The sequence below is a fragment of the Aedes aegypti genome, chromosome 3 (assembly GCF_002204515.2).
Source record: "Aedes aegypti strain LVP_AGWG chromosome 3, AaegL5.0 Primary Assembly, whole genome shotgun sequence".
Taxonomy (NCBI): domain Eukaryota; kingdom Metazoa; phylum Arthropoda; class Insecta; order Diptera; family Culicidae; genus Aedes; species Aedes aegypti.
The window spans coordinates 177,406,650-177,433,425 of record NC_035109.1 but is presented as its reverse complement, the minus strand read 5'-3'; the positions used below and the strand labels follow the sequence as shown (position 1 = coordinate 177,433,425).

Sequence of the window (26,776 nt, the reverse complement as noted above, 5' to 3'; positions counted from 1 at the left end):
TATTTCTAGCCTTGTTGCAATCGGCTACCGACACTACACGGCTATCTAGGCTATTCGAATATAGAAGCTGATATTGAGGATCAACTTCCATTGAGGCCGAATAGCCGGAAAAGGCTAAGTTATTCAAATCCTAAAAAAAAAATACATGACACTCATTATACAGGGGATTGTTCATCAGTTATTTGACTATTGAGAAATCTGTTTCTGCACAGAGAATTAACAGCTATTCAAAACAATAATTGTTTTTGTTATTTTTAATAAAACTCTTCAATTTGTTGTAACTAAACGAAGTGCATTGAAGTAGCAATGATTTTTATTGAAACAAAACAGAAATATTTTTGAATTTTCTGACAGCATTTCAAATCAGATTCATTTTTGAAACAACGACAAAAAACTTCATTTCAAATTGAGGATTTTTTTTGTTTCAGTTTGTTTTACTGTTGATTCTGATATATAAAGAGCTGATCTGCCATTTTGTTTTACGCTTTTGTGTAAAAGTGAAAATAACCGATGCGGAGAACTTGCAATGCAAAAGTGCAATAAATCGACCAGTTCAATACTTTAGAAACATCGGAATCCATGGTAGAAGCCTTCTTTGGTAAGTTATGACCATCATTTTCTAGTTTTGAATCAAATCATTTCATTTTTTTTATAATAGCAGAAATACTGGAACTAACTCAGCGAAAGTAGATTTAGCTGATGAGTCCGCCTCGTCACTTGCGGTGTAAAACAGTTTTATTCAATAATTTGAGATGAGGAAAACGGCTCAGGTACTTAAGGCCATTGTAAATGTTAACTAATGAAAACGAAAATAAATTAATTTATTTTTTAAGCAGCAGCCGTTTGTCTTCATGTAAAAATAACAAAATGGGTGGATCATTCTAAATTCATTTTACCTCCACTTCACCTGACCAATATAAAAATCACTAAGCCATTCATAACCACCAAATAATGACTCGGTAATTGTTACTGAGGTTACCAATCGCACTTACGTGAAATTCACGTAGGTGCCTAAGTTCATTTTGACATCTGCATATTGTACGTACATTCGGTGTTAAGCTCAAATCTTAAGTTGTCGCCCGCTTGATATTTGAAGAACTTCAGAAGCTGCTGAACTTTACACCCTGTGTAAGATTGATTTCAAGGTAAATATGCTTTGAATACCGAAGAATCCCTGCATTACTTCATATTTTATACCTGATTTATAACCTCTATCAATTAAAGCACGCGGAGGCTAGAACAAGATAGACCAAACTCACAAACATTGGGAAACAGGATTCAAAATGCTCCGATTTAATATAATAATATCACAATCTTTTAAGTTTGTTTATATTTTCCAATTGGAAATTAGTTTTCTTCCAAAACCTATTAGAAATAAGGTTGGTCTTTATTACAGTTATATGTAATGCAAAACCATCTAGATCCTATTGAAACGCTTCGTAAAGGCTACCGGAAAATCCACGTAGCTCTTACGTGTAGCGCCGGTTTGTTTTCACGTAACAGTGACGTTTGGATTATTTTGAGTGCAGGATTTTTTCGTAATGAAAATTTCCTTAACTTCCCTGGGCATAGAGTATCATCGAATGAAAATTTCCTTGACTTCCCTGGGCATAGAGTATCATCGTACCTGCCACACGATATACGGATGCGAAAATGGCAACTTTGGCAAAGAAAGCTCTCAGTTAATAACGGTGGAAGTGCTCATAAGAACACTAAGCTGAGAAGCAGGATCTGTCCCAGTGAGGACGTAATGTCAAGAAGAAGAGAAGCTCTTGCGAGCAAGCTACACAAAAAGAGTATGTTTTTTTTATAGTTTAAAAACCCAATTTTGTGGAGAGATCTCTGTATGACGCCGTAAATGTGTTTCTAAAAGAATACCTGGATCAATTTATAAACCTTCTCAAAGAAACTGTTATGGCATATCTGAAGAATCTGTAAACGAACCGCGTAAGAATTCATGTAGCCTCTAGAATTTACACCGGGATGTTGTTAAAAATTAATTGAATATTCTATACATTCAATATAACGAGAGTTGAAACATTTCAAACCCTTCTAGTCTAGTTTGTTTCGATACATCTTTTGACATGTTACTCGACACATAATAAGCCCTACAGTAAGCTATTCCCCTCACAAAACTGATTTACACCACCACCATATTGACTAGTAGCTAGTACGTGAAGCTTACCTGCGATCCAGATATCACTGCACCGAGGATGTGAATCAAATGTTTACCGATTTCGGGATGCCGGGAGATTTGCTTCGTTTGGAAGCAATCGTAAATGAATGGCACTATTTCGGCGTGCATGGGCGAGATTTTGTATGCGAGCTTTGCATAGTCGGCCACATCCCCACGCAAAAAATTGCGCCACGTGAAGTAAGGATCGTACAGGACTTCGAGAAATTGGCTGAAACATTCCAGAAACAGGATCTGCGCCGTGCTCACTGATGGAGAAACGTTCAGCTGGAAAATAATTAAGTTGTATTAATAATCTAAACATGCAAAGTTTCATACTTTGAGTACCTTATCGATAATTGAATTTGAAATGGCTACGCAGCTCGATATATAGCTGGACTTGATGATTGTTCCGATGTTGTCGAAATGACGGCAGATTATGGTCAGACATCGTACCAGGAGCTGAATCTCGTCAATCGCTTCATTGTCCTTTTCCTCGTTGGTATCGTCACCGGACGCCTAGAAAATGGAAGAAAATATCTATTGAGAGACGCCAAAGCCAAAACAAGCCCATAATACACTGTGCAAGGTGCACAATGCCTTGTGAGTGGTAATAGAAGGTAACCCAAGTAACCACTAGCCCGCTAATTCGCCTGTTTGGTCTTATAGGGCTATTCTACGGCTAATATACTGCCCATAATTGCATATCTGTAACATTCGACAAAAGTAGGTACTGAGTAAATGGAGTACAAAGTGTGAATTTCTCGTCAGTATGGGAAGGCACCAAAATCTCAAAAAATTACCGAGAACTCAACAATGCTTATATAAAGCTGAAATTTTGTACAGCTCATCTCACTATTGGGTGAATAGTCAGAAAATAATTATGCTAGAAATATCTATGCCACAACATTACGCGGCTCATGTATAATCTCCATGTGACTGTTATGCGGTTATATTAAACAATGTGACAAAACAAGTTGATATTTTTTTCCGAAGTTTTAAGAACAATCTCAAAGATTTTATTAAGTTGGTCGAAAGTATTAATGATTTGATGATGATAACGGCGCCGGCCACGTCCTTATGTCCATCGGGGAGACGAAGGATTGTTAATTGATAGCCGTTGTTACCATGGATGCCAAGTCAATTTTTCTAAAATCTGGAAGATTCTGAAAATTTGTCTGGAAAAGTCTGGATTGCTAATGTCGTCTATGGAGAACCTTACAAATTATTTACAAAACCTTACAAATTCATTTCAAATTTTATCTGGATCTTCCAGATTTTTGTGAAACGGGGCCTCAAAAATCTGGAATATTCAGACAAATCTGGAAGGTTGGCGACGCTGGTTGTTACTAGAAAACCGGAGAATCTCCTGCATTTCCCACAGCTACCTTAGAAGTAGAAGTGTTCTGTTAGTGATGGATGAGGCATTCGACCGTATGGATACCACTGTGGTAAGCGGTTAAGTCGATAATTCAATTCTAGCGATAGATATAACTGATGATGTTTTGCGTCATAATGACACAAAGAGATAGAGAAAGACAGCTATTAGGAATAATGTTACAAATATGTGAAAGGGACGGGCCTGGGATTGAACCCACGACCTCCTGCTTGCAAAGCAGAAGCGATAGCCATTAGACCACCAACCCCGTCATCGAAATCGTCAAAAATGTCGAATGTGACAAATATGCAGTTATGGGCAGTACAGTACCTTACCGATTTTGGCAACACAACGTGATTTTTATGTTACCTAATTGGGGATGTTGCCAAAATCGGGAATTTTGAGATGCTTATGTTTTTTATCATATTAATCTATAAACGTATGCATGTCAACTATTACGAGTGATGTGAACAATATCTGGGAGCTTTCTTTGTCCAAACATGCACTGATTATATGCACCATCTGAAAAACACACTTGTTGTACACAGTACAAGCGTGGTATTAATTTCAGTGGCCATTTGCGACTGTTCTACTGTGCAATTTTGGTTTCCACATATCTTATGTAGTGAACAAGGTTATAATCAATGTTATCAAAGTTGAAATGTAATGTCGTGAATGAATAGAAAAAGATAAGATGAAAGATATCCATCAAATATTTCAAGTAAGGTTCGTAAAAAACTACACGCATTTTTAGGATCATGGCACTTTTTTAATGCTTTTTTATCGAGACCGCCATGTACCCAGAAATACAGTTAATGACGAGATCGCATCCAGCATTATGTTCATTTGCTGAGATTCGCGAAATATTTTGCTGAGAGTAGCAAAATGAATCCTCAGAGGATATCTTGAAAAAAAAAAATCATGTTAAAGAAATAATTTGTGCTGGAATTGTTGAAGCAACATAAGCAGTAATTTTCTATTTGAATATTAATGAAAATTGTTGAAAGTTTGCTGAAATTTAAAATTTTCATTGAGTTTCTTTTTTTAAAAGTTTGATTTTATTATTAATTTTTGAAGAAACTGCTTCTTCACCATTCTTACAGATATTACAGAAATCCCGCAGAAATAAAATGCAAAAAATTGTTTCCCTATTGTATCGATTGTATTTTCATCAGAAGCATCAATTGGTGGAATTGGTTTTCTGCAATAACCGTAAGGGGTCGTCCATAAATGACGTAGCTTTTTAGGGGGGAGGGGGGTCTTCACGAATTTGTGACGAAGTGTGATGAGGGGGAGGGAGGGGTCCTAGCTAGTGGACGTAGCATTTTGAATCAAGTCGGTAAAAAGAGAAGCTCTGAAAAAATATATAAATATTATAAAATGAGTTTCTAAACATTCATATGACAAGAATTAAAAATATCAAAATATCCTCAACTCATCGATTTGTTTTGATGTATTTATGCTCTTGATGGAATAGCCTGAATATTAAGGAGGACAACAGATTAGAGTGTTATCGAAATTGCCCTATCATTGAATTTTCTTACTAACTTGGTAATTTGAAGAATTTTTATTATTTATCTGTTTCAACATAGGTTGGGTTGTGTAAGACTTTTACAGTATGGAAACGATACTGAAATAATCTTACACTACTGAAATATTATTGGATATGAATAATTTGTATAATACTCGCTAAGATTCTTAAACATTCCAAATACTTCAAGTGTATTTTTTTAAGTATCTGGCCAATGATTGCTAAATGGATTTAAATTTGGATAATAATGATGATGATTCATTTCAAATTAATATATTTTGTTGGTCATTTTTATTGAAATCTATTTCCCAACAACGAATAATTAAAAAAACAATCCTTTAATACAGGTATGTTCCGTTTTTATCAACACGATCGGCAATTTTCAGTTGATAAAAACGGAACCGTGACAAAAACGGAATAATTTTCTTAGACAAAATATTTTACAAATTTAAAAACAGAATTGCTGTTTTGCCAGGAAAATACACAATTTCATCATATAAATGCATTGAATTGATGTTTGGGAGCGGTAATTAGCATTAAGATTGTACATTTGTATATTGTTCGTTTTGTTGACGAATAGATTCTAGTGCACATTTTCTACGTGGAAAAGGGAAAAGTCACACGTCAGTTTATATGGCACTTTAATAGAAGCACGAACCTTGAATTCAATGTACAATCCAACAGAATGCGTTACATGTGCGTTACTTATTGATTTTATTAGCTACGACGCCATCCAATATATGGCAAACATGGTGGGAGAATATTTTGGTGTGACAAAATTATTTAGGTGTAAGTCTATTAGCGGGAAAAATCCTCAATAATTTCATAAATAATGTTGATTGCAGACTCTAATCAATCCTTATGATTATTCAATGCGATAAAGCATTAATAGTTTAAGTTTTATTGGTTAGAATTTCATTGTATTTCATATGGTTTATTAAAAGTATAATCACATAAATGTGCTTTACATCATGAGATGGGTCATATTTGTAAAAAGTAGTTAGTTAGAAGTGGGTCAAGCTGATCATTGTCTTTTTTTCAAGAAAGATTTAACAAAAAACTATTTCTTTTTCTTGTATTCATGCTCATCCTTCTGCTTCTTCATCTGTTTGGCATTACATCCTAACTGATGAAGAACTTTTTTCTCAGCTTACACTTTCGCAATTATCAACTGAGAGTTTTTTTTTATTTTGCTAAGGTACATACATATTTTGCATTTTTGCCACCCGATTGATGATTAACTGTGGGGTTTTGTTGCGAAAGTTTTATTAAATATTTACGGTTTCCTATGCTTTTAACCGTCAAAATCTGTTCTGTAGAATGATTGAGGTGATTTTTCTTCACTAACACTACCAACTTCGACTGGGATGTCGACTGGATTCGTTATTCTAGAACAGCGGAATCTTCACCGTTTAGCTCTGCGTTGGATCACGATTTGACTAGCACTAAACTAAACTAAAACTCTACTATTTTGTTTGGTAAAACAATGTTGAATAGGTTTATCAAAAACACAAAAGTGTACAAACTCCAGTTTTATGAATAAGCGTAAGGCAATTGGTATAAGCTCTTTATTAAGTTATCTACGTGAAGAAGATGTGCGTGTCTGTTAAAAAATCAAGATCCCAACAAATTTGGGATGGGAACGTGCGTGACGTGAGACCAACAGTTTCTCAAATTATCAGCCATTTCAGCTCTTTTCCATATTTATTTCATGCAAACTTATTGTATGAAGATTCCAAATATTTGAATAGATTAATAAGTTTTGCTGGACCTCTTCCCCTACCCTTGCAATAGGACCTAATTAATGGCTGTTGCTACAATCTGTGCAATGTTATCGAGTTTGAGAGATGAATGATAATGTACAAAATATGATGGGATCGACAGTCTTATCAAAAATAAAATGAACTCGATCATGTCCCTTGCCATAACTAAAACAATGTTGAGTTCATTCTCAGGTACATCCCTTATAACAAAGAACTGGTCAATTTCATTGATATATGTCTATCACATTCACATCGTAAGTTATATGATGCCATGTTATATAAGAAAAAGGAGAGGTCTCTGCAACACAAATTCTAGTTGATGCTAACAGGATTGAAAATACTCCACTACATCAACAGAGTTCAGTGGCATACTCTAGAGCAGCGTGCTGCCGTTTTCTCTTTGCGTGGGACTGAAAAAAAAAACTAAGCAGAAAGGCATAAAAAAATCAGCTCTTCCTCGCTCGCAGAACACAGCATAATTCAATAACAAAGTGCCATAACAACTCCGCGATGGCTGTTTTGTTCGGGAGGGACACCCAAGAGTTCTTTTGAAGTGTGAGTAAATGTGAGGATAGCAACAAGAGAAAAAGAGTACCCGAAAAAAATCCTCTTATTGATTTTGCACTGTCACTCGAATTGTTTAAGGATCTGTGTTGAAATTGTTGAGTGCAATTTTAACTCCTCAATAAACAAAATCGCCTCATTTTTGCATCGCAGTGGAGTTCTGTCAAGCCAGGTTGCTAGGACGTGGCCAAAGTAACCCTCGACTGTTAAAAGATGCGTCAATTTTATCCATCTGGCCATGCTATATTTGAAAACTCTAATTGATTAACGGATAGGAAGGAATCGAACCTTATTATATCGTATATGGCTTAACACCATGTATCGTAGACGATTAACACCAACAAAATGGCGAAAATTCAACCCTTAAGCTATTGAAAAATATTTAAATAGTTTTGAATAAGTTTGAAGTTTATGTTCCAAGCATTTTTTAAAATAAAAAAATAACATTTATTTTTGTGTTGATAAAAACGGAATAATTTGTTGACGAAATCGAAACGTGACAAAATCGGAGCGTGACAAAATCGGAACGTGATAAAAACGGAACATACCTGTATAACGAAACCCAGTCACTAAGGAAAAGAAACAAAAACAAATATACAGAAGGGGGGGGGGGGGGACTTGATATGCTACGTATTTTCCAAGGGGAGTACCAGCATTTGTGACGATATGCTACAAGGGGGGAGGGGGGTGTAAAAAATCAGTGAAACAATGCTACGTCATTTATGGACGGCCCCTAAGAATAAAAACGTAGATTAGATTGTATGAAAAATGTAATACTCATTAGTTATTTCTTTTTCTTTCAAAATAATGTGTGATATTTAACATTTATTTCTGATAGCAGTAAAATGTTTTTCTGTTATTTGTTTTAATTGTAGAGGCGCTGGCAAATGTCTATAGTAAGCATCCAAATATTCTCCTACATAGTCAACTCTCTCTAGCTCGATATTTAAGGGACCATTGCATTAGGGAGGTATCGAAATACAGAACACATGTTTAGTAATTTAAATGTGAAGAATAGTAAAATGTGAGTACATTAATTCATCGGGACATTTTTTGAATAGCTATCAAAAAAAATAAATTTTATCACCCTGAAATTACTTGTCAACCTTTAGTTTACTATCAGTATCATTATAATTATCAAATTTATAAAATTGTATAACATTTGAAGGATATTTGAAAATTTTCAAGGGAATATCGAGTTAGTGAGGTAAACTTGCATAGGAAACTGAAACACATCGCATCGAGTTGGGGAACATCGAGATAGAGAGGTATTGATGTACAGAGGGATCAAAGTATGCTAGATTGAAGAGACCGCGCATTCCATCGAGTTAGGGGAAATATCGAGAAAGGGAGAGTTGACTGTACCACCTTCTGGCTGTTGCAAGAATGTGGTCAGAAAAACACTTGACTGCTAAAGAAGCATCAATCTGGTCTAGATTGCTAGTTATAATTTCGAAATGATAAATGCGACGGGAAGAAGCAAACAAACACAATTTTTAACAAGGTCCAAATAATTTTGAACAGGGGCTCTTCTTTTATTAGCTTTTAGAATTTGTCCATTAACGTTTTTCAATGACTACGTCAAAACCTATTCTCAACATTTTGCCCAAATTGTCATCTCTGTGTTTCCCTCAACAACTGCTTATTATAGAGAACGCAATTTTACTGCACTCGCCATCCTGCTATGAAAATGGTTCCGGGATATGCCATTTGGGCGAATGCCGTTTGGCTTAAGTTGGAAACAATAGTGAACTATAGTTAGTATGCATTTGAAATGAATTTCAAAGAACTTATTAGCTTATTCTTAGAGAAGGATAAATCATCATTAATTTACAAATAATTAGCTGTTTAGTTTTAGTTCAAGAAACAGTCATTGCTGATAGAAGAACATCCTAAATGTAAGTAATTTTTCACTTCTCTGCTATAAATATATTAGCTATGTTGCCAGCGTTGCGCTTGCAGTCAGCTTTTGACAGTAGGGCAAGTGTACCATTAGTGGTGCACCTAAGGGGAAACTGCTAAAACACGGTGTTAAGATCATGAAATATATGATTTTAACGTATCATTCGATAGATCTCAAATCCTTTTATCATTCAAATGTATAAAAATCACGATTCATTTGAAATTTCCCTGCAAAAAGTCTTGCACCAATAATAGAAACACTGTTCCTTTAGTGGAGGTATATTTTAAGGATGGTTCCTTTAGTGGCGCAAACCATTGATTTCTTATGGGACCCTCCACTATGGGTACTGATGCACCACTATAGGTGCAAAGGAGCAAAAAATAAGCAAAATAATTGTTTTAAATAGTTTTACGGTTAAATTTCATGAATATTATTCGATTACTTGTATCATTTTCGCATCGTACATAATACAAAAATATCACATAATCATTTATTAGCGCGAAACATGCCAAAACACACTACCTCCACTATTGGAGCTACCTCCGCTAAGGGAGCGTTTGCCCTAACTAAAACGCTTTACGACTAATTCATTCTTCTACGATCCACAGTGCGTTGAATGTATGGAGATACGGGGCAAAAATCAAAACTGGATGATCAAGCCATTTGAGCACCTTGGTATGGAAGGGAAAGTTGTTTCTGGTCAAAAGAGCTACAATTTGCATAAATGACATATAATATACGCATAATCGCAAAACTGTCACAAGCGCCAATTTCATTATTTTCCAAATAAAACCTTGCAGTTTATAATTTTAGGGCTCATAATGATGTAAGAAGTTATTTGCAAATATGTCTCTTCTCACTCGTAGCTTCAAAAGTGACTTATACGCCTTCATGCAAAAAAAATCGATTTATTTTTCAACTTATCAGTTTTTTATATAAAATTTGAATAAAATCTTGGAAAGCACATTTAAAATATATTATTTAAAGCATTACCTTGCTTTGGTGTAATGTCTGGTTGAGCCAAGACCACATAGCGTTACAAGATTTTCGTATTTTTATCACAAACAACTCATTATCATAAGTGTGCTGGATAAGGAGTATACTTAAAAATAGTCAAAAATCTCTAAGAGTTGCAGTTGTACCTTTCAAACCTCTTAGGGGACACTCTAAGAAGCATGTCTGTGCGTGATTTAGGGTGGAACTCGGTGGAACTTTTTTTCAATCGATAATCTAAGTTACGTTTTAGCATTTCATAAGTTTAATTTCATAGCCAACAACCTGCCGATTTCTCATATTCAAAGTAAAAATTTGGTGTTTTTATCACATCAAATATATTTTACCAACCTTCAGCCTGTTCTCTTTTAAATTTTGATTGATTAGATTGGTTTCAACACTCTCCGTGCAAGTTGAAAGGATTGCTGGAAACATGCGACAAAAACTAGTTTTTCTGCTACTCCGACAACTGTCACTTTCGACGCTTGTTGCAATAGTTTTAGTGCGTTGTATTGCTTCTTAATACTTGTTTCAATAAAGGATGCTATCTATAAATACTTGTGGATACTTATTATCGCCGAATAAAACAACTTGAAATTTGATTTTTGTCTATGGAGCAACGCACTGTGCGATCCCTCGAATTGTACTAAGTAAATTATTTCATAGTTCTAGCAACCACATGTTTTGGCTTCTTCTTTTCACAACGGAGAAGCAGTAAACTTTTTTAACGTAAGTGCAGGGTAGACAATCGTCACCGTCAAATGGAAAAAGTCGGCGACGAAACTAAAAGGAACATCGACATCGTCACTCAGCCAGCGTCGGATGACGATTTGCCGCAGAGATCCGATCACATGGGCTCGGCGTCATGACGAACAAATACAATTTCTTCGTTACGGGCGAATCTTTGTTCGGAAGCACTGAGCCGACTAAAAATATGAATCGTGTCTTCGACACATCAAGAGCACTTTTTTGAAAAAAAAAATACAAAAACAAAACACGTCTGGAATCAAACAAACGATCTTTGAATCGTCAACTCCACGCGCTTACCAACAGAGCTATTTTAGAATCATGAGGAGGGCCGGTTCATTTGCCAATACAAGCAGATATGTGATGGCACTCGGTGGTTGGTGCAAGGCAAGAGAATATAGGGGGAGATCTCCCAGTACCGGACACTTAAGCCACTAAATTCATAATTCGAAAAATATTGATTTTATGGGCTCGTGTTACCCATTTATGATAAATATTATCATTTTTATAGTGTACAAAACTAAACTTAAAAAAAAAATATGAAGAAATAAGTAGATGAAAAAACGAATTTAGTACTATACCATTTAATTCCACTAGAGTTTGTATCCTTTGACAGATACGCGTATTTCGACCTCAACTGTAAGGCCGTCTTCAGTGTCGTGTACTAGACTCGACTAAAGTCGAGTCTAGTACACGACACTGAAGACGGCCTTACAGTTGAGGTCGAAATACGCGTATCTGTCAAAGGATACAAACTCTAGTGGAATTAAATGGTATAGTACTAAATTCGTTTTTTCATCTACTTATAGGTATTCTACTAAACAGCTCGAAGATTTATTATCATGAAGAAATAGTTTATAATTACCAATTCAATGCAATTGCAACATTTACATAAATAATTTGAGTTTTTCTTAGTTTGCAAGATGCCTATCAAAAACCTCTTTCATATATAATGAAAAATAGCACATTTTACGATGGTGTTCTGAATGTTCATTCTTCTTAATTTTATTGCATGTTTGATACCATGGTCGACGAAACCCATGAAAAATGAAAGTATTTTGAGACACTGATGCAATAATTACAAAGATATCATATAACAAATCAAGCTGTCCGAAACTGAGGGACAGGAGGTGCTTAACCAAAATTGTAATTTGTCCATATTTACTTCAATTATGGTACAAAATACATTCATACTATCAAATTAGGATTATGTTCGATCATGCTTGCGGGATCCAAAGTATTTTTTCATATTCAAAATAATTACTAAATAGGCTCAAAATTAAGAAGATACGTCATTTTTTTAAAGATTTTCAAACTTTTCTACTTTTTTTAAAAAGGGATGCATATTTCAAGGATGTGTTATTCTACGCAAACATTAGTCTACATAATAACTTTCTTTTCTACTAATACACCATCTAGATTGGACCATGATTTTTCAATGTTTCGACTTTGTCCGGTATTGGGTGCTGTCCGGCACTGGGGGATCTCCCCCTACAGTAAACGCCTTCTTCTTGTGAGTAAGGGTAACAAGCGGAATAAAGAAAAATTTTCTCATTGACGATTATGGATTGAAGTTAGTCGTGCATTCTTTCTTCGATGACAAGACGACGACCTGCCAGAGTTATTATACTGGATGACGATGTATTTTTTGTCACCGCACGGTGACGAATCTGACGATTGTCTGACCTGCGTAAGTGTTTATAAAGTCGTTCGGTTTACTGCTATACGCAAGCAATGGTGTAGAGCAGAGTTTTTCAGCCTTTTTGGCTCGCGGAGCACTTTTTGAAATCCGGATTTTTTACACGCCTAAATCAACCCTATAATTCTTAAGAAAATCGTAAGGTGAGTTTTGTGTTAGATTGACAATTTTTTTTTTAATTAATTTTGATCTTGCAAACTTTTTATTCTAATCTAAAACTAAACGGTTTATTTGATTAAGCATGTTTTTTTTACTTCAGGTTCAAACTGTGACAATTGAGCATCTAAATGGAACTGTATTTCGTTCTTCGTCAAATATTTGATTATTCGTGGAATGAAAACGACAGTATTGCTTTGTTTAAAAATGTTTCGGCTTCTGATTTGAGTTCAAACAACTGGGCGAAGCTTTCATTCATGTGTTTGAATCAACACTCTCGAAAATATTCATAATTTAGATGAAACTCGTAAAATATTTCCAATTTCAAATTATGGTGTAAAATTTTTATTATTATTGAGGTCGCATGTACCTCAGATTTGTTTCTGACAAGGATAAGTATTCAGCCAAACTTTCTTATCCTGAAAATTTCAAAATATTTTTTTCGGAGAAACTTTTTTTTTTTTTTCTATCTTTATTAACGAGATTTTTAGCCCTGGGCTAGTTCATCTCGGGACCAACGGCTTTACTTCCCTTCCGAAGGAAGTCGTCACTGAAATTTTTAGTGACTATCTCGGGGATGGGATTCGATCCCAGGTCCTCGGCGTGAGAGGCGTGTGTTCTAACCACTACACCAGGTCCGTCCCCATTTCGGAGAAACTTGGATTTCCTCCATTTTAAGGGTTGTTTTCCATACTAAGCTCGAGAAAAAAATTGCACCTGAAATTTATCGCCGACAGAATATTTTTAACCTTTCAATTAAAAAATCATCGCCCAAATGCTAAACGTTTTCGTAAAAATATCCGGGGTAGTAATGATATAGATTTTAGTGCTGTGTACATTCGACATTTTTCACGACGTTCGTTTTGCTTTTGCTGGTCAGCAGTCAACTACCGTCACTTTTCAAACACAGCACAAGCGATCAATTTAGTATCGAGAAACACAATAACTGTGTAATGAACGGCTGACACGATGACATTTCCATGAACCAAGAATTTTGCATAGATTAGATTTCAGAAATATCCGATCATTAACAACCAGAATTTTTTGATATTGCTTATTATGTCGTATTATGTGTATGTGTCACATGCAATGAAAGCACCTATTAGGAAAAATTATAGAAATAAAAAAATGCAACGTTTTATGGTGACGCCATCGTGGTCAGCTGCATTGAATTGACATTTTTCTTTTATATGTTCGTTGAATTGTTGAATCGTGGTGTAAATGTTGGAAGCAAAGACTGTCGAATGTCAACGAAATCGTGTTGAGTACCGTGATTGCTAAATAGCGTATTTGAAGAAAAAAGTTGAGACATTTCAAAGTATTGGTACCAATTTTCAAAACTGTCGCTGAGCATCTGCCAAGGCTTGGCGGAGTACCTAGTGCTCCGCGAAGCACGATCTGAAAACCGCTGGTGTAGAGTTCAGTTCACACGTTACAATCTGAATCTTGGAGGAGAACGACGTCTTGGCTAAGTTAACCCTTAAGCTAAAAAATATGTTTTGGGTTAGACACTTTATGAACGTATTATAAGCCTTAATTCTTATAACTTTCAAAAACACTTCTCTCTAGAAAGAACACCCAATAATCAAAATAAGGAAAAATCTCTTTAAAAAAAATTGAGCAAGTGTAATGCAAATAATCGTTATATCAGTATAATTTGAAAAAAGAAAAAAATTCAATCAAGATATAAGCTAAATTTTACCATTTCTAATAAAATGAAAATAACTTAAAAGAATAGCCAATGTTAAAAATATAAGAGAAATTTCTGATAAAATCACTAACCATTAGCAAGCGAGAAACAAATCAACCATCAGCTTAGAGTCTTGACGGGATATGGGAAGCTCCCAACTTCGTCCTAACATGATGTTCGGTCACTCAAAAAAAATCATCGAATCAATAAGCCAATCAGTTTTTGGGCCCACTTATGATTCCTACACATTTACTTGATAGTTTTTTTTTCGTTCATAATTCGGCATTGAGGCAAATGGCAGGACATCTATGGAATAATAAATCATTAATGTTACGAAATTTTAAATTATTTTTCCAAAATTGTTTATTTTTATGATATTAAATATTTTCCAATTTTTCAAAATATATTAAACCTGTTTAAAACTTGTTGGAATAGTCAAACAAAAACTACTCCAGATGTTCTTAAGAATTTCTTTAAGATTATAACTAGAAATTGCTTCAAGGATATCTTCTGGAATTACTCCACTGCTAATAAAATTTCTTTGGGAAGTCATCCAATAATTCTAAGAGATTTGTCAAAGAAATTAAAAAAAATCGAGCATACTTCCAGCAGTTTTTCCAAGGAAATGTGAATGAAATTTTCTAGAAATCCAAGAAATTGATGAAAAAAAATTGTGACGTATTCTTGAAGCAAATTTTGTGTAAGTTCTTAAGTCTCTCTTGATGAATAAGGATTTCTAGAAGAACTCACTCTTGAGTAGGGCTACTGTGTACGTGCTGAAGGCTTACGTGCAGGTGCCTCATTGCTCGCAAAAATTGAGCAAGTGTAATGCAAATAATCGTTATATCAGTATAATTTGAAAAAAGAAAAAAATTCAATCAAGATATAAGCTAAATTTTACCATTTCTAATAAAATGAAAATAACTTAAAAGAATAGCCAATGTTAAAAATATAAGAGAAATTTCTGATAAAATCACTAACCATTAGCAAGCGAGAAACAAATCAACCATCAGCTTAGAGTCATTGTGAGACCGTTTTTGATGCGCCTCATTTTTCTTGAGATGTGTCTCAATGCGGTCTCATACGCTCCGTCACATGTGCTGTTTAAAATTCAGCGCAATAATTGAAGTGATTACAAAAGTTTTCAACGAGGATCGAAATTGTAGCTCGTGTCTTTTGACCATATCATGTAGGCCATCTAGACACCTGCATAATGAGTCCAAAATACTTGTAGAAGATCTTCGTTACTAAACAGTTGTTTCACAACTTAGATACCGATGGCGAGCCGTAGCGCCGAGTTTCCCCGAGAGCCCATTACCTAGCGCGCGCTTTTAGAATTTTTGTGAGCTAGCGCAGCACACTAGGGTTCCGATGAGCTGAGAGACGGTTAGGTAGGAGGCTCGTCAGTACATTTGTGCTAAAAAAGGTGCTAATATCGGTGGTAGATAAAATCGGGGATAGACAAAATCGGGGGCTGACAAAATCGGGTCACTACTGTAATTGATTGAAAAATGTATGGAAGAACTCCAGTAATCCTTGGATGAAATGCTGATGAAGTTCCTAGAAAAAAAAAACCTAGGAAAATTCAAAAACGAAACACAGGCATAATTTGTTGTTCTTAATAGATTCACTCGAATAATTAACCCCTCGAGAAATTTTTGGAGCGATTCTTTGGTATAACGTAGATGAAATGGCGCAGCAATTCTTGTCAGTTCTCTTGCAAAAATAAATACTTGCACGAATTTTATCAAAAACTCTCGACCCTATGTAGGTTTTCTTAGTAAAAAATCTGTGCAAATCATTGGAAGATCTTTTAGAGCAACAACTAGAGAATTTAGTTAAAAAGTTAGTGAAAAAATATCTGTAGGAAGTTCTAGGATAACCTTTGGAAAATTGTTCAAAGTAATCCCTGGGAAAATTACTGGAGGTAGTAACGTTGAAGTGCTCAAGGATTTACTTAAACAAATTCTGGAGAAATTCCTTTAAGCATCATTTGAAAAAATACTAAATGAATTTGTAGAGAAATTACTTGAGAGAACTCTGAATTAGCTCCTGATAGTATTTTTGATGATATCCTTGGATAAACCAATAGGATAATTCCTGAAACTGTTCTTGAGATATATGAGAAGAAATTTTACATCATAACTATGTGCAAGCAAGATAAAAAAAAGATACTTTAGAGACCATTTTGGATAAAATAGAGGCTTCAGATACCTTTCATCAAAAATAGAGGCTAATAGACATTGATAACTTCAATCATATTTTGGTGATTTTATAAAATTTCATACTCGAAAGTATCCTCACTGAACAGCTCAAATAGGGTTTTGATTTTTTTTTTCGATTGAAGAAAATATTCTTGCAAATAATGGTTGCTCTGGGTTTTGACGCAAAAATCCTTTGTCGTGAATATATTATTGCATGAATTACTGCCGCAAAATAATTTCCTGATAATTCCAGGTTTTTCCAGGTAGTAGACACCCTGCATTTAAGGTGATTATAGAACGAAGCCACACCTCAAATTTTCAAAAGCACAATATTGCCGGTAGCTCTGCGTTGAAAATCTATCCCATTGGTCACCACCAGCAAGCAAGCAATTTGATTGATTTTAAACGCGAACTGTTGTCAGATTCTCACGTCTTGTGCACTTGAAAATTCAAAGTTTGGCTTCGTTTTATAATCACCTTAATTCCACTAGAATTGGTATCCTTGGAAAGATACGCGAATTTCGACCTCAACTGTAAGGCCGTGTTATCGCTCAACAACACTTGGGAACCCACTTACGATACTTACATACCTCCTTGCACATCCCCAAGTTCAATTGGAATCCCTTGGCCTTATGTAAGGCCAAATCAGGAGTGACTCGTATGGTCATTTCCCAATTATTACTCGCATTATATCGTTGATATTTCGAATCAAATCGCATATCAATGATATCGAACGCAGAGATAAAACCGATGGCATAAACAAAAACACCTGAGTCCTCTAGCCCTATAGCGTGGTGTGATAAATTAGCTCCGGTCGCGAATGTGACTCACGCAAGAGGGGTATTTTCTTCTTCATTCTTATCGCATTCGCCACTATCTATTCTATGTAATAGGTATAGAGATACCTATATGTGAGTATACACTCAAAAGGTTTAGAACGAAGGTTCCTCTTCCCTTCCCGCATTACGCAACCGGAATTCCAGCCAGCAAAGCAAACAAATTTCCTTACCCTTTCGAACTTGTCCCGAGCGATTATCAGGAACTTCTCTATTGCCGGCAGCAGCTCCTCCGGGAGCCGATTCAGGTGTGGTCCGGAATCGGGAGCAATCGACGACCAGGGCGGAATATTGTCGAAATCCAGCAGCAGCTGATTCTGCCAAATGCTGACGAATCCTTGGATAAACTGCCGGAAGTAGATTTCCTCATTCTGTACGGTGGAAGAGAACGGATTTCATTCATATATTGGTGGAACCACAAGAGGAAAAGAACATGAATCGAATTTGCATCGCTCTTGAAGCAAAATAATTATTGTGACACATCGCGAACAGCAAAAACAACAAACACAAACTTTTTCACCTTTGTTGTGTACTGAATCCACAAATTGTATATGTCCTTTTTGGAATCCATGTCGAAACGTTCGAACTATCACTCAATAAACACAATTTGGAACATTTTTCGCAGTTTTTCACGATTTTTACAAGTTTCTTTTGGTGCGGAATGATTTTTGCTTCAGATCCACTTGCTCACCACTGACTGCAATATTGTTATTTTTCATTCCGCCTACACACACCCCCGAATGACGATTGATGATGACGCTTGGGGGGTCCACCGCAACTCAGCTTACACACAACAATCTTTCGTAATGTGTGTCAAAACTTTCGACTCAAGAGGAATCATTTACAACCATGAAATGAGTTGGATAATTGAAAACATAATAATTATAAATGCTTCTTTTCATTAAGTTGATGTAAATTAATCAAACATTATTCTTGGCTTCATTGACGGCATTATTTTCTTCGAATTTTGAAATTGGAATGATTTCATTAATATCTCATTTTTTTCATTTGAGCTGCCCCCGGAAAGCGCACCGTTTGATGACTGTTTTGCTTCGGTGCAGGGTGTTTTGTCATTTGCGGGTCGGTCCGGTTGGGAAAGATCGAAAACCAAAACAAACAGTTCTAGAAAGATTCGCGAATCAGGCGAAAGTGACAAAATGTACACAATTTAAGAAAATATAGCGTTGAAATTGTAGCTCGATTGTCTATTCACTGCACTTGAACTTTTCCCCTATCGATAATTTAACTATTCAAAAAACGCAAATTTGTAGAAGACGAAACTTCACCTCATGCCAAACCACACACTTTATTGATTACGCCTGTGTTTTTGTTTAACAAAGTGATGGGCGCATCTGAAATCGAAATCAAAACACGGCGAGAGTAAACGGCGACACTGCAAACAAAAAATAAACAAGGCGTACATGGTGGGCTTACTTGGAACCAGAAGGTAAACACGGCGCAAAAGTAATGGGCGACACTGAAAATAATATCGATTACAGGCTCATAACATTGGGCGATACTGGAATTCTCGAGTACGTTTTAGGCGAAACCTTTAAAGATATTTTGAGTACGAAATAGCTAGGGGAATTGTAGGAGATGTGTGTGGTATTAATGAGGATTTTAAAACTAGGTTTATGAAATGTGTATTAAAGTGAAAAGGTTAAAGTTTGAGTATATTTTATCCAATTGGGATTTGAAATTGCACATGAGAATTTCATTGATCATTTTCTCATTGTTATTGATTTGTCAGATAGGCCCTTATCGCGAATCCCTCTCGAGTTTGGTAGCGAACAGGGTTGGTAGCACAATAAAAAAATGTTTTTTGTCATTTTCTCCATGTCCTCGTTTGGTAAGATGAGGCGTTATTGAAAATCACGCTGGATTTAATCCCAGGTCTCCTGTCAATTGACGCCGTTGCGGCGATCAGCTGTTCCGAAACGTCTCGTAAAATGGCTCATAAGCCATTTTACGAGACGTTCAATTCAAGCATGATTTTTCAAATCGGCGTATCTAACACTCGGATGGTTTCGAGAAAAATGCGATGCAAAATATTGTAAAGCATTTTAAATCCTGTTTAAAATGTTTTGCATTTTTTCTATTGCGATGTCTACTATAAGTTGAAAAAAAGAACAGTGTTTCTAACCACTATTAAACAAATCCGATTTGTTTTGAATTTAATTGAAAAACAGGTAAAATTAGAGAATAAACCCTTTTGCTTTGTGCTGCTCACATACACCATGGATGATTCGTCGATACCATACCTTGATTGATACATACACCTTGCTTGATGCGTCGGTTTGACAGTTCGTTTTGCACATCCGTCACGTCATATACACCAGTATTGTTTTGAAGTTGCACATACACCGGTTTGCAAATTCCCATAAAACTTATTAAACTTAGTCAATTCGTCAGTTTCAACTTTCAACGACAACGAATATTAGTTTCCGAATGTTTCCAATTTCAACTCGACTAAGAGGAGCACCGGACGGAGCCGTAAACAACAAAATCAGGAGGAGAACAGTTCTTGTGCGAAATTTGGTGAGAAATATTGTCTTAAACCGAATACTGATGATGTTCCACATCAGTTTGCCGACCCGTCAGCTCGCTCAAATGTGGAAATCCAATTCTCTCGGTTTTCAACATGTTTAGTGATTTGGAAACAGTATGACGTATCTGGTGTTCGAAATTTTATGTTTTGATTCTACATATAGGTCGCTTTACTATGAGCATATGTACGGTGTATGTGCTAGCATGAAAAATGTTGACAGTTGAGTCGCTTTGCAAACGAAGGGTGTATGTAGCCAAATTAAAAACACTGAGTAAAGTGCACATAGGGCATAATTTTAATTTATTTCTAAAAATCAAAAAATGGATGTAGGAATACTTTTATAGACACAATAGGTAGATTATGCGTTTGTCAAGCCCATGTAAAGCAAATCACGATTTGTTTATTTTTGCAGATACGTCGGATTGAAAAGTTTGACTTGAATTGACGTTTTCCGGCTCATTGTTATGGTTCGAAAAACTAGTATTACATATGAATGGCGCTGGTCACATTTTTGTTGGTGTTGAAGTTCCCGTTTCTTTTTGGGCATTATTATACACGGTTCCCATGTTTCATGTTACCAGTAAACGAAATAAATTGCTCCCCTTCATGCTGATTTGATTTTACATGAAAAGATTGAAAAGCTTGTTGCGTGGACACCAGCGCCATTATAGAATGAGCTCCTCTAAAATGTGACGCTAGAGGAAACGTAAATAAATGGGCCCGCCAGCAAGTCTCAAAGCTGATAAACAAACGGAAAACATATGATTCGAAACGTCTCATAAAATGGCTTATAGCGGTGTGATCCCGCGAAAAAAATAACACGACTTGGAGTTACATATTTTTGTATTTTTTATTCAAGTAGGGCCCATTTACAAATTTCATAACGCTGAAGGGGGTGGGTGGGTGTCCTTAAGATGTTACAGCGAATACAAAATTTGCAAAATATTCATACAAAATGCGGTGGGTGGGTGTCAATAACGTCCATTTTTTGCGTTATGAGATTAAATTATTTGTGAATAATCCCTTAATGACGGTCCAAAGTCATGTGTGCAGTAGGATGTCCCAGAAAAAAAAATCAATGATCGCAATGGCATGGTTCTCAACTATAAATATTCATTACGGGATAGCTTTCAGTACCAACACGAACAGATACAGGATGATTCAAGTTTACTATGTCGTTGATTATTTTTTTCCTCGGTAAAATGAATTTACGATATTGAAAAACAATATGATCATTGTCCTCTTTATTAGATTAGAATCTTTGATGTTGATTCGATACAAATGGCTGTTGCAAATATAATTATTTGACATCAACCATGAAAAAGAGCAAATGGAATTTCTACTCGCTGATATATTTTTGAACCATGGATAATTACTAACTTTTGGACACAAAGAATGACACCATCGCCCTTTATCACTAGAATTCCAACAAATTTGCCAATCAAAAAGAGATTTTACTTTCAGTTTTGGATAATATTCAAAAGGTAAAGTGTGATTATTCCACGATGAACACCAAATTTAGCTAATGAATCTGCCAGTTCATTTACATAAGTTTTACCACGAGCAGGAACCCATACAAATTTAATTATAAATCCCTTAGAACTAAGATGCAATAATGTTTTCATCATAAATATAATATGATGAGTTTTAAAATTGAAATTTATCGTATTCAAAGCCTGTAGACAGCTAAAACTATAAGAACATATGAAATAAATATTTGGTGTAAAATCTTTGATCAACTTGCCCGCAATATATCGAGCAACCAGTTCTGCCGAAAAAATCAAACAAGGAGATTGTAATTTAAAAAAAAATATTTGACATTAAATTGTATACACCAAATCCTGCAATATCTTGAATCAAAAAACTATTCGTATAATAAATTTGCGCATGAGTGCCTCCAATAAAATAACCTTCAAATAAAAAATCGCAAAACGAGAATGATGAATTTTTGGAACTTGTTTCAATTTATGAGTGAGTTGTATTGTTTTGAATTATAAAAATCATTTAACGGAATTGTTTCAATCTGCTCATTAAGGTAATGAAAGAAGGAATTGAAAGATTGAGTATGTGTTGAATTGTGGAAGCAGCACTACGATGAACACCTGAATGGCACGGAGAACACAGGCGCCGAGGGTCACGACAGCGGAGGAAGTGGCTACGTCAGCACGGCGGATGAAGGAAACCAACCTGCTCCCACATTGAGGGAAGTTAAGGATGCCATCAGCCAGCTCATAACAATAACAAGGCCGCTGGTAAGGATGGTATTGGAGCTGAACTCATCAAAATGGGCCCGGACAGGTTGGCAGCCTGTCTGCACAGGCTGATTGTCAGAATCTGGGAAACGGAACAGCTGCCGGAGGAGTGGAAGCAAGGGGTCATATGCCCCATCTACAAAAAGGGCGACAAACTGGAATGTGAAAACTATCGTGCGATCACTATCCTGAATACCGCCTACAAAGTACTATCCCAGATTATCTTCCGTCGTCTATCACCAATAACAAATGAGTTTGTGGGAAGTTATCAAGCTGGTTTCATCAACGGCCGCTCGACAACGGACCAAATCTTCACTGTACGGCAAATCCTCCAAAAATGCCGTGAATACCAAGTCCCAACGCATCACTTGTTCATCGATTTCAAAGCGGCTTATGATAGCATCGACCGCGAAGAGCTATGGAAAATCATGGACGAGTACAGCTTTCTCGGGAAGCTCACAAGACTAATAAGAGCAACGAATGGAGGTGTGCAGAATAGCGTGAAGATTTCGGGCGAACATTCCAGTTCGTTCGAATCCCGCCGGGACTTCGACAGGGTGATGGACTTTCGTGCCTGCTGTTCAACATCGCGCTAGAAGGTGTCATGCGGAGAGCCGGGTTCAATAACCGAGGTAGGATTTTCACAAGATCCAACCAATTTGTTTGCTTCGCGGATGATATGGATATTGTCGGCAGAACATTTGGAACGGTGGCAGACCTGTACACCCGCCTGAAACGTGAAGCGACAAAAGTCGGCCTGGTGGTGAATGCGTCAAAAACAAAGCACATGCGGGGATACTTTTGAGGTGGTTGATGAGTTCGTCTACCTCGGATCCTTGTTAACGGCTGATAACAACGTTAGTCGTGAAATACGGAGACGCATCATCAGTGGAAGTCGCGCCTACTATGGACTCCAGAAGAAGCTGCGGTCGAGAAAGATTCACCCTCGTACCAAATGTACCATGTACAAAACGCTTATAAGACCGGTGGTCCTCTATGGACATGAAGCATGGACCATGTTGGAAGAGGACCTGCAAGCACTTGGAGTGTTCGAACGAAGGGTGCTTAGGACGATCTTTGGCGGAGTACAGGAGAACGGTGTGTGGCGGCGGTGAATGAACTACGAGCTCGCTAGGCTCTACGGCGAACCCAGTATCCAGAAGGTTGAGAAAGCCGGAAGGGTGCGCTGGGCAGGACCACCGGACAACAATCCTGCAAAGATGGTGTTCGCGTCGAATCCGGTTGGCACAAGAAGGCGAGGAGCACAGCGAGCGAGGTGGCTTGATCAGGTGCAACAAGATCTGGAGAACGTGGGCCAAAATCGAAGTTGGAGAGACACAGCCATGGACCGAGTAAATTGGCGTAACATCGTTAAGGAGGTTTTATCAAATTAATTGATATAACACCAACTAAATAAATAAAATAATGTGTTGAATTCATAAGCTTCAAACAAATTTTCAAGCAACGTAGTTGTATTTTTTCAAGTTTTACAAAATATGTTTGTACAGCACTACCTACGAGGTCGTCCAATCGTTAGAATCTAGTTATCTATTTACTGCTTACAATCCTGAAATTTTTCTTATTGTGCATGCTCATGCATTATATTAGTAGCTAGTTAGAAAAGGATCACTAAATCAAATCAACACTACAAAACACAGCGATCAAATATTTAAAATCATCGCTTTCTGGAAAATATAATTCCAAGCCCAGGGAAATACTAAACAGGAAGTAAGAGTTTGAGATGAAATAATTGAGATAATTCAGGTGTAAATTGATAGAAAAATCAGAGAAGTATCAGCAAAGGAACTCCTGGAGCAAAAATCCTGGAATAAACATATGTACACGGGAAAAAATTCTGTGGTAAAAACTACTATTGTAGCTGACTACGCCCATTCTTGAAACTACCATGGAATTTCAGAACAAATTACTATGCTTATGGTACATCCCGCCGCATTACTGGTACATTTGACAGAAGTTATTTTCATCAATTCGATTTCGACTACAGACATGGTAAAATCAAGCGCATTTCTGGTCTGCTGAAAATTGCCGGTGCGAGCGCTTAAGTTAACCCCAGGCCCCTGACAACCATATATCAATACACAGTGATCTTCGTAGCCATGATGTCCTGGACGATAAATGAATATCGCCCACTGTCAGTTGCGACAGCTGTGAAAATATAGACCATTTCTTTGTTTAATTTTTGTTATGATTTGTTTATAAATTTTTGATATCGTTATATCTATTGATTAGGCGCAGCGGTTTGGTTTTATAATACGTGTTTATTGGTTAGTAGTTGGAATAGGAATGAAGAAGAAAAAGAAGACGTCACTTCCTCTATGGGTGCTTTGATCATGGACATGGACTTCCGGTTGCTTAGATCAATACCCCCGCTCAACCGAAGAGATTCAGCTTCTCCCGAAGATGTGCAAATGGTCCTGCTGGTAGGCCTTTGGTAAATATATCAGCAACTTGTTCTTTTGTAGATACATAAACTGGCCGAATAATCTTGTTCTGGATGCATTCTCGAATAAAGTGGAATCGAATATCCACATGCTTCATTCTTCGATGATCCCGATGCTCCTCAGCAATTCGTATGCACGATTGATTGTCCTCAAATATTCTAGTCGGTTCGGAAATATCAACGCCAAATTCTTGTAGCACATTTCTTAGCCAAATTGCTTCACATGCTGCTTGACTTAATGAAACGTACTCTGCTTCTGTCGATGAGAGAGCTACGGTGTTCTGTTTTCTTGTAGTCCACGAAACGGTTGCATCATGGATTTTGAATGTAAAGCCAGAAATAGATCGCCTGTCCTCACCATCGTTTCCCCAATCTGCATCTGCGTATCCTATCAGCGGACTGGAATCAGCTCTGCGGCGATACACTAATCCATAATCTCTGGTCCCTTTTAGGTAGCGTAAAACCCTTTTCAGGTGGCTCCAGTGCTTATCTGTAGGTGCTGCTTGATATCGGCTGAAAGTGTTGACTGCGGCGGCGATGTCTGATCTGGTTGATAGCATCAAGTATGATAAGCATCCTATCAACTCCTTGTAAGGCTGCTTGGTCAGTTCTATGTTTCCTTCATGTTCAAACTGCGGCTTTGGTTCCATTGGGGTTGATGTTGGTCGACATTCTTCCATTCCGAAACGTTTCAGCATTCCATCAATGTATTTGGGCTGACTAATCTTGATTTGATTCTCATATCGTTCAACTTTGATTCCGAGGAACTGCTTAACTTCTCCCATATCTGTCATTTCAAATCTTTCGGAAAGTTGATTCTTGATAAGTTGAATTTCTTCAAGGTTGTTTGTCATCAGCAAAATATCATTTACATACAGCAACAAGTATACGACCACTCCTCCAGTACGCTTCCAATATAAACAGCAGTCGTAGTTGGATCGTTTGAATCCCAAGCTCAAAACAAACGAATTGAACGCCTCATTCCAGCTTCGTGGTGCTTGCTTGAGTCCATAAAGCGATTTTTGCAAACGGCACACCATGTTCCGATCTCCTTTCTCGAATCCCTCTGGCTGGTACATGTAAATTACTTCCTTCAAATTTCCATTCAGAAACGCCGTTTTTACGTCCATTTGATGTATGGTGTACTTGAATTGATTCGCTATACTCAGCATAATCCGGAACGTTGTTATTCGTGCCACTGGTGCGTATGTCTCTGTATAATCATAATTCTTCTTCTGCGAATATCCTTTGGCAACAAGCCGCGCTTTATACCTTTCAATGTTGCCGTTGTCATCACGTTTGATCCGGAATACCCATTTACAATCCACGATGTTTTTCTCTTTTGGCTTCGGATGCAAAGTCCAAGTTCCGTTTTTCTTTAAACTCTGCAACTCGCTTTCAATCGCTTCCTTCCATCGGTCCCAATCATCTCTCTTTTTCAGCTCAGCAATGTTATTCGGTATTTCTTCAACAAAAGCTTCTGCATTCAACGCATAGGCCATCGGAGTTTCAACACTGCTATAGGACACGTGGTAGTCATTCATGTTGAGACTGTAGTGTCGCACCCGTAGGTAGAATATACGGGAATCGTCGGTGGTAGTATTTAGAGGTATGTTATGTTGTGCTTAAATAAAAGGAACAGCAGTTGCTAGTTGAGTTATCAGTCAGTATCTGTCTGCAGAGGAATGGACCAGTCTGTTTTATGTTGCCGATGTTTATCATCATTGCCTTGCGCCGACCCTGTGATTCGTATGTATGTTGTTTGTTGTTTATATGTTATATGAGTAATAAACCGACCGCTGCGACGAGCAAACGTACTCTGTGTGTTCCGTGTTCTTTCCGTTTGCGTACCGAAATTCCCCCGGTGGTTTTGTCGGT

The 26,776-nt window shown here is 36.8% G+C and overlaps 1 protein-coding gene across 2 annotated transcripts in view; it reads right to left on the bottom strand.

Moving 5' to 3' along the window:
• Positions 1-18,378, bottom strand: part of LOC5573590 (neurobeachin-like protein 1) — a 232,880-nt gene extending 214,502 nt beyond the window's left edge. For both annotated transcript variants that reach the window (XM_021848942.1, XM_021848943.1), the window contains exons 1-4: positions 18,158-18,378; positions 17,811-18,008; positions 2,522-2,692; positions 2,186-2,461 (exon numbers count right to left, since the gene is read on the bottom strand). In XM_021848942.1, coding sequence (XP_021704634.1) covers positions 2,186-2,461; positions 2,522-2,692; positions 17,811-18,008; positions 18,158-18,208 — 696 coding nt within the window. In that variant the 5' untranslated portion in view covers positions 18,209-18,378. The remainder of the gene's footprint in view (positions 1-2,185; positions 2,462-2,521; positions 2,693-17,810; positions 18,009-18,157) is intronic.
• Between the last annotated feature and the right edge of the window lie 8,398 nt (positions 18,379-26,776).